The following is a 20,322-nucleotide window of genomic DNA, read 5'->3' as shown; positions in this document are numbered from 1 at the left end:
GCGTTGAGCATATGTCACAGTACACTCTAATAGTATTCTCAATGTCAATGACTGAAGCCACTTAGGTTTGCAACATTCTTATTGAAGGAAGCAGCAATAGAAAGGACACAAAGCAGAATTTGGAAATCGTCGATGCGAAGCCATCCAGGAAGAAAGGGATAGCAGTAAAAAATGTATAGGCTTTGTGCATTCCACCTGCAAATGTAATCATGTAATAGGATTTTTAAAAGCCAATGTAAAAGATGAAAAGGGATCTGGGAGTCTAAGTGATCACTCACAGTTACCATAAGTAATTTGCTTCATTTTGCCTGGTCTATAGACTACAGCTTGCTTTCGAAGGGGGAAAATAAAGGCATGGTTTAACAGGTGGATAAAAGGTCACAGGGATTAATTAAATACATGATCTTTACATAGATTTTCAACATTGCATCACATTAAACCTTGTCGCTCTGTGCACACATGCACACACATAGGTATCTCTGTGTGATTAAAGCTGTAGATATCACTGCTAATCCAAACCATTTAACCAAGTATTCCCCTTAGTCCCTAAGACATCAAGAGGGCTGAAATGAAATCATGTATACAATAAACATGCAAATACTTCCCAGCGAAAAATTATGGTCACCTGAGCATCTTTAATATTTCATTTATGAGCAACACATAGTTTTAATCCAAGCATTATTACTACTCACTCTGCAGTCTGGCAGCAGCTCATTTTGCCCCATCCTTACTGAAATACCATAAAAGCTGCAGCTGACAGGCCTGGCCTGCAGCCCACAGTGATTTCAGCTTTTCTTCTCAGCTTAAAGACAGGAATAAGCATTCCTGTTTTCCCTGGTAGTTGCCACAGTGCAACCATTTCCCATTAAAAGTGTGATTATTGTTTAGACAGGTAAAGAACTGCACAGCCCTGCCCACCTTCATAGCAATCAAGTGATGCAGAAGTTGCTTTTATCCCCCCTTTTTTAAAAACAGCAACAAACCTTTAGATTTTATATATCTTAATGAGAATATATCCAATAATTAATACAAATGTATATAACTGCAGTTTCTTCAATACATGGTGTGAGTCAATGGATCTCACAGAAGGGAGCTCTGTTGACTGGCCTATTGCTTTAGGAAGCATTAGCTTTCTGTTGCACCCATGGGCACAACAGAATAAACAGCGGTGCAGCAGCAGTATTGGATGCTGCCCCTAGATTGCAAACCTTTTTTAGGAACTTTAGTTAGTAGGGAGGATTTAAATATTTAAAATACATGTATAGAACTGGAACTCTGTGTGTAGTGGGCATTATCTTATTTGAAGTTCTCCAGGGAGTTCCCTTTTCACTGCTAGGTGAGCGCTAAGATCATACACCAGCACATGTAGAAAAGACCATACCTATTGCTTATCCACTCTTTTCAGCATTTTCCCAGTACTTTCCCATTTACTTCCATCCAGGACTTCTTACTTGCAGAGTTTGCAAGCTTGGCAGATTTGTCAACTTAACAGGCTTTTAGCATTTAAGAAAGCTATAAAGACTGAACTCTTTCGGCAGGCCTATCCAGTGGAATTTTAGGATGCTTTTAGGATGCTTCTAGGAAGTTTAACAATGTATATTGTGTTTTGATTAATTTTTTAATGTATCTTATACTTGTTGTTGTTCCCCACCTCGATCAGGATGAAGAGGAGGGTTAGAAATAAAATTATTATTATTATTCATATGCAGACTCTTTTCTTTAATCCAGACACACTCTTATGAGTGATATTCCCCACACTCTCCACTAGGTTTACAGTATGATTACTATTTTTTTGTTCTCAGCAAATATACCAGAGGTGGGAGGGATGTTTATGTACAAAATAAATAGCAACATGGTTTTCAGCACAGATGCTTGCTCTCACAGTTATTTTGCACGCTTGAAAATATAGCCCACAGAATGTCAACATATTTTTAGTTTTCCTTTTAATGATTTTCCTCTGATTTCCTGGGGGTTTCGGTCCAAAGGGGAACATCCGGGGCAAAGAAGTAAGTCTCACTGAGTTCAAGAGGATTTACTGTTAAGTAGGTGCAGGACTGCAATTTAAACCACTCCTATTAAGCTGCCTATCCTCAGTTATAGAAGGAAGAATTACTTCTTGGGCCCAAAATGTAAGATGCAAGATTGCTGAATAAAACAGACTAGCAGCAAGATTACTGGAACTGCATGGTAAAGAATGGACATAGAAAACTGGATACCAATCACAGTAGTTGAAGTTGCTTGTGATGATTCCCCCCCTCCCCTCACAGAAACAGAAATCGCCTTCCAAATATGTATGAAGAATGGAAGTGAACTTGAATAATTAGTGGGATACTGGTAGGAAGGAAAAAAGATCAGTGTCAGGGTAAGAACGGAACATAAATAACCTTTAGCCTTAATACACATACTGAATAATGAGAGTCGTTAAAGTATAAATGTAATACTGTTAATGTTTGTGGCAGAGTAGCTTTTGGAGAAAACATTTTCTGGGAGAAAACAGGGAGCATATCTAGACAAGAAGCTAATACAGGAATTAAGTCCCTTCCTTATTGATACATTGTCACACTTGACCCTTGTGAAAGGGCTGGTCATGATTGAAGGTTTCATTTCTCCATAGAATACTCTATAGCTGTTTAGGAGTCCACCACTTACTATGCAAGCAATTGGAACCAGCTCCCAAAGAATCAGCATTTTTTTTCTTTTTTGGTAAAACATGATAGATTGGTATGAAACTAAATGCAGTAGAATGAACAATTTCACAAGGCAACTTATGGCCTCATCTACACCAAGCAGGATATTGCACTATGAAAGCAGTACATAAAAGGCAGGAGCCACACCAAGCAGGATATAGCACTATTGAAGTGGTATATGGTATGTGTCAATGGGCCCCAACAGTTGTAAGTGCACTTCAATAAAGCAGTAGTGTGGCTCCTGCCTTTTATATACCACTTTCATAGTGCAATATCCTGCTTGGTGTAGATGAGGCCTAAGATTTCTATATCTAGGGCTTCCAAAGTTCTGCTGACCCATGGGCAATATTACTGGGAAAAGACAGATTCAATTAACAGTCAACTTTTTTTTACACTCCTGAGCAATTTGAAGAAACATGTTTTCATAAAAATGCATAAAGACTGATGCTTCAGAATATAAAACATAAATGCACAAAAATGGTATCAACTGCAGAATGGAAAGCTGGATTTAAAAATGCCTGCTAGCTACTTAAAATTCAAGCTAAACAATAGAAATGCAACAATCTCAGGCAGGTAAGTAGAACGATTTGGGGTTGTATGGCAGCAAAGCTGTACCACTTCAGACACTGATGGACAAAATTAAGGTGCTATGATAGCCAGTGATCAAATACAGTATTGCAAAATGCCCCCAAAATAGTAACAGGTCAAATACGCCTAAGCTTTTTGAGAATAAAACAAGAAAGTTTTGAATCTGCATAGCCGCACTTTATATTCCAAAGTGTTCAATGGAGATCTATCTGCATAAAGATAATTTATTTAAAAGAAAACTTCTGAACTTAACATTTTTCTAGGAAAGGTATGACACACTAAAGGCCATTTTAGAAGAACTGTTTTTAGGGCAGCAAATGCTCCAGGAGCACACTATTCAACCTACACACCACTCAGGGCTGGAACATAGGGCTATTCAGTTGAAATAAAAACTTGCAGAACGCCAGTCGAGTTGGCTCATGCATTCACAGATGTTTGGGCATGTTATAAAGCTGTCTTCCCCAACCTGGAGCCATCCAGATGTGTTGGACTACAACTTCCATCAACCAGCCAAGAATGATGGGAGATATATACCAATGCTTTTGGAGGGCACCGGGATCAGGAAGGCTGCTGTAAACAATCAAATGCATCCCAACAATGATAGCTGCACTCTTTTGTTACTGAGAAGCTAGAGTAGTCTCCAGGTGTTGTGCTAGGGGTTGATAATCCAGCATTCTTTCTGTAAACATTTTTGTAAAATAAAGTGATAATTTCTTGATAGTGAATTTGTTGAAGTACAGGGCATCATCTACTATGTATGCACCAAACTTCTGCAAAGGATCCTATGTTTCCCAGTACACGTATACACATGGCATTTCACATGCAAAACCAGAGAGGTATATTCAGTAACACTTTGGTGGGCAATGCAAATTATTCAAGGGTGATTGTTTATAAATGTTGTCCCAAGAATAACCTTCAAGTGTTACTTTTAACTGTTTAGATTAATGGTGACACAACTGGAAATGTGTGTATACTTTGTATTATTAAGCAGTCCGTATTATGAAAAATTGCTAAGCAACCTCCAGTATTTCAAATACCTCTGGAGAATACTGTATTAAAGCCCACAAGTCTTGAAAGCATCATTACCACAGAGCACTGCCCCTATTAGTCTGAGAATCCCCTACTCCCTGTGCTACTTTTGGAAGTGCTTGGCATCATATAAATGGAATTTTGAGGGCATGACCTTGCACTTAAAGAATATAATATTAATGGTGGTAATGAGACTGGAAAAATATGTTTACAATTCAGGCTTTTTTAAAATTAACCTGTCACTGTCACGATCACCATGTGCTTCCATATACCACCCACTTGTCAGGCTATCCTCAGTTACAGAAGTTGAGTAAATCACATTATTTTATTCTCCCCAGGTTAGAGTCCTCAACTGCAGGTATGACAAATTATGACTGTCTATATCAGTCTGGAAGAAATCAGCACTCAAGCCATCTTCAAAGTACAGTTTTAGGTTATTTTAATATGATAAACCAACAACACCATTATTCTGTCCTCTGACTTGGAGGAAGGGATAGAAGGAAATAAACACAGTTCTACCAGTGTAAAGGGGGTGTATTCCGAAGACTTAAGCAAAACAACATTAAATAGATCTGTATGCATTCAGACATGCTCACTTTCGTATTCACAATCTTTATTCAAAGACATATTTTCTATTTGCTACTGAGGAAGTAGCTACTAGATCCAGCAGAGCTCTGAGCATAGACCAAATACACACAAGAGGTCCTAAATACATGGACCAATTCCGCAAGTGGACTTGGGATTTTCCCTCTATCAGAATACTTCCTGGCATGCCTTGACTGAACAGCAAATAGGGAAGCTCCACCCTTCTCTTTCACATAGGAAAAAGGAGGAGCGATTCCTTGGCTACCTGGATCAACTCAACAGCCATGCCAACAAGGAAATGGGGCAGGCAATCACAATTTTTAATTTGGCTACAAAAGTCAGCAAAAAACTGTGGACCCAACTGTGGACTGAGGGTCCCTTTTAGAAAGAGAAGTCCTGACAGAAGGGATTGGGGAACTTGCAATGTTCAAGCTCTTTGAGGTTCTCCAAATTCCTCCTCAAAGCTCAGTTTGCCTCATTCCTGAACATGCTCATCTTTTTTCTTCCCAATCAGGAAAAAAATGCATTTTTAAAAGTGCATTTTTTCCTAATATTTTTTTTTCATTTCCTCCCATAGAGCATGAAAATGCAAACTGGGGGAGAAATGTACATTTGTGCATTTTCATAGGTGCATTTTCATAGGTGCATACTTAGCTACACAGGTTTGAACACAAACACAAATCTGAAAAATTGCAAAACCTTCCTGAGAATTGTGTTCCTGCTCATGTTGGGTTTTGCAAACAGGACATATCTACATGACTTGCAAACAGGAACAACATTTTTTGTACATCCCTATTTGATAGACCAATAAATATGGTGGCAGTGTTCCAATGATCAGTAGATTTTGAACCTCAAGGTCAAAACTTGTGACCCTCACCATGAACCCTCCTCAGCTCTACCTAGGCTGATTTGGGTTGGTGGGAATTATAGAACAAAACATCGAATGGGACACAAGTTGCCCACCCCTACTACAGGTCATGGAAAACAGATGATGGAGAGTATATGGTTAGGGGGGAGGCAACTCTACATAAGCCCCATGCTATGGCATAGCTCCATCAAACAAACATTGAAATATTTTAGGTAGATTGTTAAATAGCTTACTTAACAGCAACATCCACAAACCGGTGACATTTTAATACTGTAGTAAGATGGAGAAAACTGCTATTACACCCCCACAGTAAAAACTCATAGAAAATTCTTGACAAAATGATGGCTTTCCTAATACTTTTCTGAAGCTGAATGAGTCACTTGCTTAGTCTCACCCTCTCACAGTTTTTAAGGCTAAAATGTAAGGACACAAATCACCATAGACCTCATGACCTATTCTATACTACAAAAGTAGTAATGAGCTTCCATCAAATCCAGACTCTATTCAATGTAATCTTTAACTATAGTCCTTAAACTGATTTTGTCGATCAGAGAGAATGCTGAATAAAACCTGACAATTTTAGAAGCAGGCTGTGAACTTTTAATTCAGGGAACGTTTTGTTATTCTTGCAACCTGAAACTGTAGCATAAAGTGTGCCATGGTGACAGTTCTAAGACATTACATGGAACATTGATTGTAAAATAAGATCCATAATTTTTTTTATTTTCCAATTCAAATAATTGTGTCCTTCAGGTTATGACAACAGCATTACAGTCCATCACAATGGCTCAAAATATTATCTCAACTTTAATAAATCACTGAGACTGCAATCCTACACACACGTACCTTGGAGTAAAACCTACTGAACCCAATAGCACTTATATCTAAGTAGAAATGCATAGGATTGCACTGCAAATCATGTTGTGAATGCACACAAACACGAGAACACAATTGAAGATAACTAACAACGTTCACAGAAGTTCATACTCTTACCGTGATAAATTATTTTGGAATAGCACTCAAAGCAACTACAGAGCACTGGTTTAAGGCCCAAATAACTATCTCTACCTGTGTGTTAACCCTCTAATCTAGTATGTTACAATTTCTTAGTATTCCCATAGCAGTGACAAATATATTTGGGGGATAATGCTACATAATTCAGATGGAGGTAGAAGGGAAAAGTGAATAGCACTACAGAATATTATTTAATGTTTATATAATGCTAACCATCTTCTTTACAGAACAGAGAAAACACTTACAATCTTAAGACAGAGATGACAAAGTTACACTGAAAAACAATTCTTGCTGTCATCACCGGAAAGGGTGAACATCGTTCTTCCTCCTTTTCTCACATCCTTTTCAATCTTTGAGGACTGTCAACCGGTTACCTCTTCTACTCTCAGTTAAATATACCCAGTTCCCAAAGGTCTTCCTTTACACTTTGTCATCATCATTCTACTTTTTCACTAGTAAAGCCCAATGCATCAAAATCGTTCCCAAGGTTCTTTTACTTCAAACTTCTTTCTTAGCAATCACCTAGTGACTACTGGCATCTAGGATATTTACTCAGGACTTGTTGGAAAAGGCAAGTCCTCCCATGCACCAGCACAGTTGTGATTATTGCAGCTCCCAGCAGGGAAGGACTGATGGTCAAACCTTGCAAGGAAAGGCAACCAACATGAACCTCTTCTGCCTCCTCCTCACAGTGCCAGTAACACAGGACCAACACATTTCCCAGGCAAAGGAGGGGTGTGTTGCCACCTCTCAGCAGGCCCAGAATTCCTTTGACTGTAATTCAGTACAGCCTGGGTGAAGAACCTATGGCTCCCTGGTTATCGTTGGGCACTATCCAATGGGGTGCTATGACCTCACCAATTCAGTTCCGCAACCAGGCCCTCCCACCAATTTTGTTGTGCAAGAGGGACCTGCTGCTTACATAGCAGAGATTTAACACATTCTAAAGAAAGCCCCATTTCTGGATTGGGGTGGATTGGCGGAGCTCCCTTATGTGAGCTCCGCTGACCTGACTTGCTCCCGAAACTAGTGTTTCGGTTGCTCCTAGAAGCTCTACATCTCTGTTGAGTAAGTAGTGGGCACCACTTGCAGAACACAATTATCAGGGGCATAGCACCCCGTTGGATACTGTCCAAAGAATCCCACACTGCCAACAATATATAGTCTACATATACTGATTTATCATGCAGCATTTATCGTTTTACCCTCTTTTAGAGTGAATGTGAAAGAGAATACAGTGGGATAACAGTACAATTCTATGCATATCTATTCAGAAGTAATCCCTACTGAAGTCAATGGGACTTTAAAATAAACACACCAAAGGGGTTAGACCTGTTCTGTCTATCAGAAGGCTAGTACAAAATGTTGCAGGCTAGTCACTCCTGTAGGGTTATTTATAAGCAGTTTTGTTTTGGCCAATGAAGTTTTGGGGTCAGTACTAGGTAAACCAATAGATAAACCCTCAAATTTATTAGATACGTCTGTTATTGTGTGTTATCTACTAAAATTCTAAACGTACTTACCAATGGGTAGTGCTTTGCCAGTTATTCTGCCTCTTATATATTATATGGCAACAAAATTGGAGTCAGGAATGGGGGTTGTGGATTTACTGCCCCTTTTGTATCTGGTCACACTAGGCAGGGCCCCTGCAGCTTTAACTGTTGTGATGAAGAGGAAATTTCACCAGGTGCTCCATGCATACAAATGACACCTGCTGAAATTCCCTTTTCTATGCAACTGTTAAATTATTATTATTATTATTATTTATTTATATAGCACCATCAATGTACATGGTGCTGTACAGATAACACAGTAAATAGCAAGACCCTGCCGCATAGGCTTACAATCTAATAAGTTGTAGTAAACAATAAAGAGGGAAGGAGAATGCAAACAGGCACAGGGAAGTGTAAACAGGCACAGGGTAGGGCAAAACCAACAGTGTAAAGTCAGAACAAACTCAATATTTGAAGGCTATAGGGAAAAGAAAAGTTTTGAGCTGAGTCTTAAAAGCAGTGATTGAGTTTGTAGTTCTCAAGTGTTCTGGAAGAGCGTTCCAGGCGTAAGGGGCAGCAGAAGAAAAAGGACGAAGCCGAGTAAGGGAAGTGGAGGTCCTTGGGCAGGCGAGAAGCATGGCATCGGAGGAGCGGAGAGCCCGAGCGGGGCGATAGTGTGAGATGAGAGAGGAGAGATAGGCAGGAGCTAGGCCGTGAAGAGCTTTGAAGGTCAGTAGGAGAAGTTTAAAGATACAGGAGCCCTGTCCTCTTTTCCATCCGGTCACACTAGTTTTAATAAATCATTATATCTGCAGGAAATTTAAACTTAGATCACAAATGGGAAAATATATACCGTCTATTCCATTTACATAAACAAAAGGCCATTTTTAAAAGAAATATAAATTATGAAAGGATTCTGTTTTGTCTGCTGAACAATGGATCAAGAATTTAGTCACTCTATGTAATTTACAGTCATAGCCCATAATTTTCAAAGACTCACAGTTGATTTCAACATTATTTGTTATCTACAGAAATTCCAAGAGGTGTAATTCTCCCTTCGGTTTTGTACTCACATACACATACCTTGTGCCTTTACTTTAAGAAAAAGAAATTGCTTTAAAAAGCTCTCTGAATTAGCATTACCTTCAAGACAACTTAATGAGACTAAGTTAAGTGCTGGTAGTTGCCCCACAGCTGACATCATTTACCTATTTTCTGTATGACCATCTCATTCCAAAAGGTACACTTACATGCCCTATGAAGGCTCACAAAGTAAAGTAAGAACTAAAAATTACTGGTTCAAACTAGAAAGATGGCTTAACCAAAACACTTCAAAGCTTAACGCTCCACCCCTAATAAATCACATGAAATACATTTGGTTGATTTGCTATGGAATTTATATCTGTCAAAGAAATCAAGGAAGCCAATCTGCAGATGCACTATAGTGCCTGAAGCTATCACGACCGACATGGTGTTTATTGTCTAGGAGAAACTGTTTGGACTAGGTTAAATCATTAACATCTTCAATTATCTTCTTTTACCACCTGTTTCATTACACAGAAGACTCAAGAATTTTAGAGCTAAACTACCTGTAATGAGACAACCCATCCACATTGTTTTCCCTATTTGTATATAAAGTGAGGGAGGGCTATCTATATAAAAAGGAAGTGGGGGAGCAAAACCTGCCCCCACCTTGCCACGTTGTACTTCAAGAGCACTTTCTTCTCCCTGGCAAATTTCCAGTATCAGAACTAGGCTTGGAGAAAGGTACTCAAAGCAAAGGAGCATGGAGAGGTAATGTGGGCAAAGGGGAAGTGAACTTGCTCCCTCTCCCATTCAGTACTTTTCAAGCAAAGAATGGATTCCAACCACCGTTGGTGTATATGTGAATGGGGCTAACATGTCAATAATAATAATAATAATAATAATAATAATAATAATAATAATAATAATGATGCTCTGCAACTTATGTCATTGAGATAAAAACAGTACAAAGTATTCATGAATACATAAATGCAGATTGTTGAAATATGATATAACTAACATTAAGAAACAGCAGCAAGGCTAAAATGTTACACATTAAAAACTAACAGCAGTAGAACTATGAGATGCTATATACATTAACAGTCCATTGAAACAAAAGTATTTTCTATTATTGATGGAAGTCTCAGTAGAAGCCTGATGGATTGTGATGGCTTTGCCATCACATGTACTTTGGGTCTCCGTTTCATTTTTCAATTGCAATCATCTCAGGCAGAAGACTGGGATCATATTTTATGATTATCAAATAAAAAATTAAGATACTACACCTATTACCAAACTTTGCAATGCACACATTCTTGATTTATCATATTCCCCTTCCCACCCAAGTTATGAGATAAGCCAACTGTGTGAAGAGTCAAATACTAGTTCCATGGTTTTCAAGCTTCATATCCTCAGTGAATCCTTTCCATCTTCTCCTGCACAACTAAAAAAAACCAGCCAGATTATCAGGCCTCACCATAGCCCTAGACAAAATAATGTGTATCCTGGGACATGCTCAACTTTTTTCTGTATATCCCTGGGAAAAATATGTAGAAGTAGATATTTTGTTCTTCAGGAAAGCTTACCTGCCACTATGGGAGTCTGGAAACTTCAACTAGTTCAAAATATGGCAGCCAGGCTGGTCACAGCTACACCTAGGCATGACCATATCACACCAGTTTTAAAATCTCTTCACTGGCTGCCAATTAGTTTCCGAGCGAAGTATAAAGTGTTAGTTATTACCTTTAAAGCCCTAGATGGTTTGGGTCCAGGCTACCTGCGTGATCACCTTCTCCCGTACAATCTGCCCTGCACACTCAGGTCCTCTGGGAAAAATCTACTTCAGCTAGCAAAAACTAGATTAACAACTGTTACCCAGAGGACTTTCTCTTCTGCTGCTCCCAGAGTGTGGAATGGCCTGCCAGAGGAGACTCGTCAACTTAACAGTCTACTAGCGTTCAAGAAAGCTATAAGGACTGATCTCTTCCGGCAGGCCTATCCAGTGGAATTTTAAGATGTTTTTAGGATGTTTTTTAGGATGTTTTTAATAATGTATATTATGTTTTAATTCAGTTTTATGTATTTTATCGTTTATTGTTATTCCCACCTCGATCAGAATAGAGAGGCGGGTAAGAAATAAATTTATTATTAACAATTGGCATGGCCTGCCCATACTGGCAGGCAAGCTTTCTGGGGAGATGGCAGCTGAGGGCCCAGCTGATCAGAAGTGCCCGTCCCTGCCACAGCTGCTGCCATCCTCCTTGCCTTCCAAGCCAGTCCTGCTGGCTAAAAGAAGCATTGTGGCCGAGCTTGCAGCCCAGTAGCGCTCCATTTTAAAATGAATCATTTTTTACTTATATTTTGAGCAGCAGCACTTGGAACCAATCAGTTGCTGCTTGGGAGAGGGGAGTTACTCATCCAATGAGGGAACAGGAGCAATGGAAAGACTGCCCTGTGCCCTCATTGACTGAGTCAACTCCACCTTCAAAAGCAGCATCTGATTGGTTCAGAGCATTGCTACACAAAATGTATGTATTTTCATTTCTTTGAAAAGCACAAGTGGGGCCTGCAAGCTCAGCCGGCCGAATGCTGTTGCGCTTTGCCAATTGTGGTCCTGCTGGGCCAGGTAAAAGGAAGAACTCTGCTACCACCAAGTAAAGAAACAAACAAATAAAAAACAAAATGGAGGGAGGGAACTTCAGCTGGCAGCTTCAGGTGGATGGGGGTTTCTGCGGATGCAGCATGGGCCCATCAGCAGCACTACACAAAGGGACCAGGCGCCGGCTGATTATGAATTGAGAAACTCCAAGGTTCCTAGGAACACAGCTTGAAAAATCTGTGTTAGTTTGTACCAGCTAATTCTACCCTAAACAGTCCAACAGAATCTGATGTTCCACACCTCAGATTGCCCACCCCAACGGTACTTCTCTGCCTGAGAAGAGGCCTAAGGAGAGGGGGCCAAGAGCTACTATGGTGAACCAACATGCATGTAGCCTCCCTGAATACACTTTGCAAAGTGGTACCAGCCACCCACATGGTTCTCCAAGGCAGGGGGTGATCAACCTGTGGCCCTCCAAAGCTTTTGGAGTATGACTTCTTTTAGCCCAGGCCAGCATAGCCAATGGTGAAGAATGGTGTTGGTTGTGGGCTGAAACATCTAGAGGGCTACAAGTTGCCTACCACTGCTCTAAGGGAAGAGTTGCATGGAGGAGCACAATGTACATACATTCACATTCAGAATATGAAGCCACTGCAGCCACCAATTCCATGTAAAATTCTCAGGCGGTGGCAACATTAAACTTGTGCACGTTGCACCGTTCTCTCCATACTTACTCCTAAACCCCATGATCCCACCTGAAAAAGGCAGCAGGTAAACAAATGGCCAGTAGAATAAACTGGGCCACGTAGATCAGCTGTGAAAGGAAAGACCAGAAGCACTTTGAAGGAGATGCAAGACAACTCAGTGGCAGAGCATATGCTTTAAATGCAGAAGGTCCCAAGTTCAATTCCTAGCATCTCCAGTCAGAAGAACCTCAAGTAGGAGGACTTAGAAAGATCTCTGCCAAAGACCTTGGCAATGGTCTCTAGTCAGTAGAATCTACTCAGTAGACGGTATGGGGCTTGATGAACCAATTGCCTCAACTCTGTATAAAGGGCAGCTTCACATGTTACAGTGCTCTAAATGCCCCCATGCTGCAATGAAAAATGTAAGTTGCCACTTTCAAGGACATTCTTAAGCAAGAGTGCAAACAGATTATTCATACCGTAACTATTAAAAGATGTACTCTTGCTTTGTAAACTTAGAACACATTGTCAGACAACAGGGTTTCTAGTAAAAAGAAATAACAGAAAAATACTATGCAACATTAAAGGCAGCTCACCCTTAGAAAATGTGGCAATGAGTTAAATAGTACCTGAACCCTAGTCAAAGCAGATAAATGTTATATTTCATATTGCATGTCACAAAACATTTTTTTCCAAGAAATTGCTACCTATGAAATCTGTCTGTTCATCATGGTAGAGAGGACAGATTTTCATATAGAAAGTTTTCACCTCACTACTGATTTTACCCTCATTGTGCCTTCTGGACAGATTTTGGAGTCCTGTCACCTCTCATTTCAGTAATTAAGGATATCCTTATGCAAGAGATGAAGTGATGATGTCGTTTTCAGGAAAGGAAGAGAAATACTATGCTGACGGTAGACATGAATAAGGAAGATTTTCACAAATTTTAGTGGAGATGCGATTTCTATATTCAAGGAGCCCACCAGTAGACATTTTCCCCAGTGACATGGGGGGGGGGGAATAAAAAATGTTATGCAGGACTGAAAAACAATAGATCAGGTGAAAAAGAATGTTTAAAAAAACCTTGAGAAGCATCCTATAAACAAGTTATTAAAAAATTCAAGCAATGCTGAAGTCATAAGACTACAGAAAAAATCCACCAAGGAAAGATCAAAGAGGATGACAAGACTCTTTTGTTAAAAACATATTGCAGACAAGAAAAAGTTAGGATGTCATCAAGCAAACATGACTAAGATTTAGTAGGCAAGAAGGATTCCCAAATGAAATTAGGTGAAACACAATGCAAGTACGCAAAGGTAGCTGGAAGAAGCAGACAAATAAAAGAACACAAGAATACTTATTGAGCTTGTTTGTGTGTCAGCCACCATTTTTAATATGCAAGCCCCAGCTGGCAGTTGCCATGGCTTGTCATGTCATGTGAACGCAGGCAGCAGGGGCTGTTTGAAGGTTAGACATGGGTTATTTTAGGTTATTTAAGTGTTGTTTAACCCTCGAACAATCCCTGCACCTGGGTTCACACAACATGACAACCTATGGTTAGCCGGGTGCCTATTGCCTCCATCAAAAAATGGTGCCTATGGGCACCCAGCGCAACAAGACAGTCCCCCCAGGTAAACTGTATCATGGTGGGCTATCACATCATGCAAACCAGGTTAGATTGCACTGTGTGGAAAACAAATCAGAAATATGAAGGGAAAAGCTTTACATGAAAGGATGAAGAAAAAATAGGAGACGTTATGGTAGGCACACAATGCCAAGGTGTTTCACCTTCCTCCATTACACATCGAATTCATCCACAGGGAACATTATTAAAGCGTAACTGAGTAAAGAATAATAAAATCAGGGTAGAGAAATAAACTTGGGTATAGGATTCTAGATCAAAACCCTACCAAACTCCTATGAAGGAAATTAACATAAAAAGAAGAAAATATTTGGGAAAGAAGATTCAACCTAAGGAGAAAGTGGATTCAACCTAAGGAAAAAGTTCCACAGAAAAAGAAATTCCAAAAAGTTGATAAACTGTACAGATCATATAAAGAACATGTGAAAGAATTAGGAAACATAGAACAGAAGCTGAACATCTTTCAGGGGTAGTTTTCAACCAATGGTAATCAGGAATGTGGATTTGTTAAAACTGGTTGAACTAATCCATGGCTTTTTTAAACTCTGTTGATTCAAAATATGGAATTATGGAGCTGAATGGAACTAAAAAGCCATCTAATGGTGCAATCCCGGCTGCAGCCACGATGCATGACCGTCATAGATCAGACCATACAATCCAAGTCTCACGGAATATAGCCTCATAATCAAAGAGCAGGCACACTGTGTAAGGGATGTCATCGAAGCAAAGAATTTTATAAGGTTTACTCAGGTGAAGGCTCACAGGCACTAAATGGAACAGGGGAAGGCAAAAATATGCTAACTGACATTATGAGAAGGGTGGTTACATCATGATGACAGTGACAACTAAGGGAAGAGGTCAAGGAGATTTGGATATTTATTTATTTATTTATGGGTGAAATCCTATGCATGTTTAGACAGAAAAATGTCCTACAACTCCCAGCATTCCCCAGTCAGCCATGCTAGCTACCAGGGGATGCTCACAGTTGTAGGCCTTTTTTCTGTCTAAACAAGCATAGGATTGCATCCTAAAACATTTATATGTGTACATCTTTTAAAAATCCCAAGCAATGAACAGTGAAAGAAAAAAATGCCAAAATAAAAAAAATAAAAATATTTAAAATCAAATTATACCAATAACATGTGGCTGGTCTTTTTCTCAGGAAAGTTTTGTTTAAAAAAATGCATTTAACAGATGCTGAAAACAGAGCAACATTTGCTCCTCCTGATATCAACTGATAAAAATTCCACAAAAAGGAGCTAGTACACTAAAACCGCTACACCAAATGAACTTTTAGGCAAATGCAGAAACACCATGAGTGTCTCATAAGATGAACTCAGTGACCGGTAAGTTGATAAGGAAGAAACCAACGCTCTCATGTATAGGTTGAGTATATCGAGCTCCAAGATTGCTGACGATGAAGACAATGGCAAGCTGAGAACAGACTAGTTCTAATTCGTTCAGTAGTTAAAACTTCCAATTTTTAAACAGCAAGTAGAGTTACTTAATGTGGTTTGAATCTTGCAAGCATAATACAACACTGGCAAATAGATTGGTTAAGATTGGTTAAAGATAGGAAAAGCAAGACAATAAGGAAGAATAGGGTGGGCAGCTAATCAACGTTATTACACGGGAGTTCCTCTATGCATGTTGTTTAGACCCCCCAAAAAAGATCTACACAGCAAACAGTTTGGGACCAGCCACAAGAACAGACACTAAGGCCCACTTCACTCATAGTGGTAACTCAGGGTGGATTGCTCCTGCTTGGATCCTCTTGCGGTAGATCTCTCCTGGCAGAAGCAGCTAAACAAGCCAGGGACAGAGTATCCCTGGCTTGGTTAGCATTACATCTAAACCTGGAACTCCAGTTTGTACCTTCCCCGACAAGTCAGAGTTGTAAACTAGAAGCTCTATCCCTAGCTTGTTTAACAGCTCCCACTGACATGAGGAGCCAAGCAGCAGTGATTGAGCCACACGCATTAGCACACTAGCTCACTAATAGTAACCCAGGGTTTTAAGAAACTTGGGTTACCTTTGCTCGTGAACCAAACTGGGTCAAATGGATCAATGCAGAGCCCAGCAAATTATGATATGGTCACAACATTGGTTCAACATATGCCTAGGAGCCCAAATTCTGGTAGGCTGGGTGTTATACATTGTAAATGGAAATTATGTGGAATATTTGAATAGCAGTCTTAAATTCACATAAAGACAAATGAACATGCAGCCATTATATAGCACTCTATCAGTCCCATCTTTGGCTATTGAAGTCTCTCTCTCTCTCTCTCTCTCTCTCTCTCTCTCTCTCTGGCCTAGAGAAAAATGTTGTTCTGCTGAAGGAACAGATGAGTATGGATAGTGAGAGAGACAGAACACAATACACTGACAGATTACCCCTTTCTTACACAGACACACACAAGACAGAAAGTCATCTGAACACATCTGTAACAAATTAGCCATGCCTATCATCAGACAATGAAAACTTCACATCTATTCCTCATGAATGCAGTGGGACCGAACACAAGCCAGAGTACAACAAGAATAACTATGAGACTCGAGGAACATACCTGTAAATCCAAGCCTTTTACTTACGATTACACCACCTAGAAGTATTGCTAGTACTCTCTAACAATTTGCCTTCACAATTTCTAATGCAGGTAATAATCATTACTTCAGTATGAAGCATGTAATGGAACAAATCCAGCCTTTTACCACCACCACCCTTATTTTGTGTAGAAAACATCTAAAGAGATCATCGATCTTTGTTAAGAGATACGGAATGTATGCCTCCAGAAAGAGCAGCTAAAGCCAGATAAGATTCTAAATGCTAGAAGACAGAAGTACTGAAGCATTCTGCCTGGATGTGAAAAATCCGGGCTGGCCTTGGACAGTTAACTATACCTCAGGCTAGTCTACCTCATAGGCAGCTGCCAAGAAAAAATGGGATAATACCATATAGGCCAGCCTTCCCCAACCTGGCACCCTCCAGATGTGTTGGTGGAGCATAACTCCCAGCCAGCATGGTTATGCTGACTGGGAATTATGAGGTTGTAATCAACACATCTGGAGGATGCCAGGTTGGAAAAGGCTGACACAGGCCACCCTGATCTTTGGAAGAAGGGTTTGCTGGAACAGGTGGATGCAGACATACTTCCCATGTAGGAGGTGATGGATAAGGTGTTTTTAAGAAAACACACACAACCATGCATAAATGATATAGAGACAGATAGGAAAGCACTGCAGTAAGGAGTGGTGAGCTTGAAAGCAGCTGAAGAACAAACAATGGAAAGTACACAGTGTTGTAGATTATTTCAGAGAACAAACCACAGGCAGTACTGCAAGGAGCAAGGCAAGGGGCATTAAAGTAACCTGAGATGGGAGTGGAGAAGAGGGGGGAAAGGTGCTTTCATAGAGCATCAAGTAAAATGCAACAAAGGTGTGTACAGTTTGGCAAGAACATCCATACTGAGAGAGGCTGCTGATGGAGATTCACCCTAAGAACAGACTCAATGCAGGGTCTTCATAGGGAAAGGATGCAATGAGGCACCAGCACTCTACAACCTAAAGGGTATATGTATGGGGAGGGGGGGAGGAATGGGAAACAGGCCAGGTAAAGCAGTGGGTCAACAAAAGTTCAGACTCAATAGAACAGAAAGAGAAAACCCGGGAGGCTGGGACAGCAAAAACAGTGGGGTGGTTAGCACCAGTTTAATAATGACGATGGGAAGTGAGGAGATAAGCTATAGTACTCTTTGTCCTACCAACTGGCGCGGGGGGGGGACCCCAACCGGAGATAAGCAGCTGCAAGAGGGATGCACTTGCAAACATTGTTTTTAAGTCTATTATTTTCCCTTTCATGCACTTTTATTTTCATCACTTACTTCAAGCACTTTTAAGCTGCAGCTGCAACCTGATACATTTCTAAGATAAAAAAAAAATCAGGGTCGAAATGTTTATAATTGGAGGATGGTGGTGTGGCAACACTGATCGTAATTCGACTGAGCCGGCTCAGAGCATAGGGGCAGGCATGAGTGGGATTAGATAGGAAAGGGGTTTTTTTTGGGGGGGGGGGTTGTTCCATACTCCCTCCCCCAGGATTTTTAAATTTTAGTTGCATAAGTTATTGCAGTCCACTCCAGGAACGGAGGGGGTGTTAAAAAAAAACCTGAATAAATATAAACATGCCAAAGTGTAGACTAGGATGAAGGGAGGGTGGATGCAATTGGTGGAAATAGGAGAGGGTGGTAAAGGAAGACTTGGAGCCTGAGAAGGTAAATCTGTAACTGAAGGGAGATATTCTTGGGTGATATTAGACTGACGAGGTCTCGCGCTCGCTTCATGCCCCCACATCCCACCTTTCCCCTCACCTGCGAGGCGGCGCTCCCGCAGCAGCCCATGGCGGGCTCGGGGCTGGGTCTCTGCCGCGGGCTCCAGGCATCCAAGCGCCGCGATTTCCCGGTCGCCCGCCCGGCCCCAGGGCGACGGCGGCGGCGGGAGCGGCAGCAAGGCGGCGGGGGAGGGGGCGGGCGAGCGGGGGTGGGGGGGAGGAAGGGAGGGGAGGGGAGGGACGAGAAGGGGTCGCCTGCGCCGCTGCGAGTGCTGCTCCCTCAGTCAGTCAGTCAGTCAGTCGCTCGGTATCCGCAGCGGCGCCTCGAATCCGTTCACTGAGGCGGCGGCGGCGGCGGCTCCTGGGTCCTCATCCCTCCTCCCGCATCCCAGCGTCGCGCGGCGTTCCTGAGGGCGGGGCTCGGCGCGAGAGGGGGAGGAGAGCGGGAAGAAGAGGAGCAGTAGCAACGCAACGCAAGAGCAGGCAGCCGGCTCGCTACCGGGCTCGAGCTCGCCTCGCCTCGGTCCCACCGACCGGGCTGCCTCGCGACCTAGAAACAGGCTCGGAACCTTCCCTCCCTGGGGCGCGAGGGAGAGCCGAGCCGAATTGCGGAGAGCACACGCAGCTGCTCCCCGGGGAAATCACTGCGGGCAAAAAGAAAGCGCCTCGCTTCCACCTCTGCAATGGAATGTGAGGGAGACCGTACGTGGCGCTGTCCGACACCTTAAAAAATCCCGGCTCGCTTCCGGCTTGTCTGAGGTGTTTTGTTTTTTTTGTTTTAAAATTGACGAACCTCCTCTGTTTTATGTACTTCCCCGTTTATTAAGTCTATAGGAGGATGGGGAAAGGTGCAGGAAAATATTAAGTACATTAACTTAGGAGTTCTCTCTCTCTTTTTTTAGGCTACAATCCTATTCCCACTTATCTTGAAGTAAGCTTATTAAAACCAGTGGGGCTTACTTCTGAGTAGGCATGTCTAGCATTACGCTATTGATCATTTTTCTTGGTCCTCGGATCCCTGTGTGACCTTGGGCAGGTCCCTTGCACTCTTTCCTGTCGGTATTCATAGACATTCAGTTTCCCATTATCTTTCAGTTGCATTATGACCTTTCAATCTCTGTTGTGTCTGGACGGATTGTGGGGGGAAAACCCCAGGAAAGTTATAGGAAAATCACACAAGCACGTGAGAATCTGAGTACTTACCAATGACCTGGAATCGGGGGTTGTTGGTTTATGTTAAAAAGGCATATCGTATTAAAATATGGTTATTACTATGTCGGCTTTCTTATTCTGGGGGGGGGGGGAGTCCTTGTCGGGATTATTGGCCAAAAAAAGATTGAAAGTTTACTCCAAACTCAAGGAAGGAGAAGGTTTGCAGCTTCCAGACAAGGGTTTTCTACATGTGCAGAAAAATGTTAGCGAAAGTGGAGTGGATGTGCAATGAGTGGGATATGGGCACTTTCTCATACAACATGCCAAACATGAAGAAATGCAATTACATGCAGCTACAAAACCTCCTTGGTGGCTTTTTAAATTATTATTATTAAGACTGAACCATTTTGAAGTTACATCTGCTTGCATCTTCAATTGTTTTCCTCTCCTTTTTTACATGCATCCTAAAGCCATGGACAGGGGAAAGTAGTCCTCAATTTCAGTTCCCTATCTTTAAAATGGTAGAGATAATAATAAGCATGACAGGATTGTAAAAAGATCCCTAAACTTAAAGATGCTATATAAATAATCATAATTGTTGTTGTCTTAATTGTGCTGCATTGTCTTCT

General features: G+C 41.2%; 1 protein-coding gene across 2 annotated transcripts in view; it reads right to left on the bottom strand.

The window, feature by feature from the left end:
* Positions 1 to 18,728, bottom strand: part of SLC44A1 (solute carrier family 44 member 1) — an 86,364-nt gene extending 67,636 nt beyond the window's left edge. For both annotated transcript variants that reach the window (XM_063129150.1, XM_063129149.1), the window contains exon 1: positions 18,582 to 18,728. In XM_063129150.1, the coding sequence (XP_062985220.1) occupies positions 18,582 to 18,611 (30 nt within the window). In that variant the 5' untranslated portion in view covers positions 18,612 to 18,728. The remainder of the gene's footprint in view (positions 1 to 18,581) is intronic.
* Positions 18,729 to 20,322: the final 1,594 nt, after the last annotated feature.

Source organism: Elgaria multicarinata, chromosome 6, assembly GCF_023053635.1.
Source record: "Elgaria multicarinata webbii isolate HBS135686 ecotype San Diego chromosome 6, rElgMul1.1.pri, whole genome shotgun sequence".
NCBI lineage: Eukaryota > Metazoa > Chordata > Lepidosauria > Squamata > Anguidae > Elgaria > Elgaria multicarinata.
This window is presented reverse-complemented; position numbering and strand designations above follow the sequence as displayed.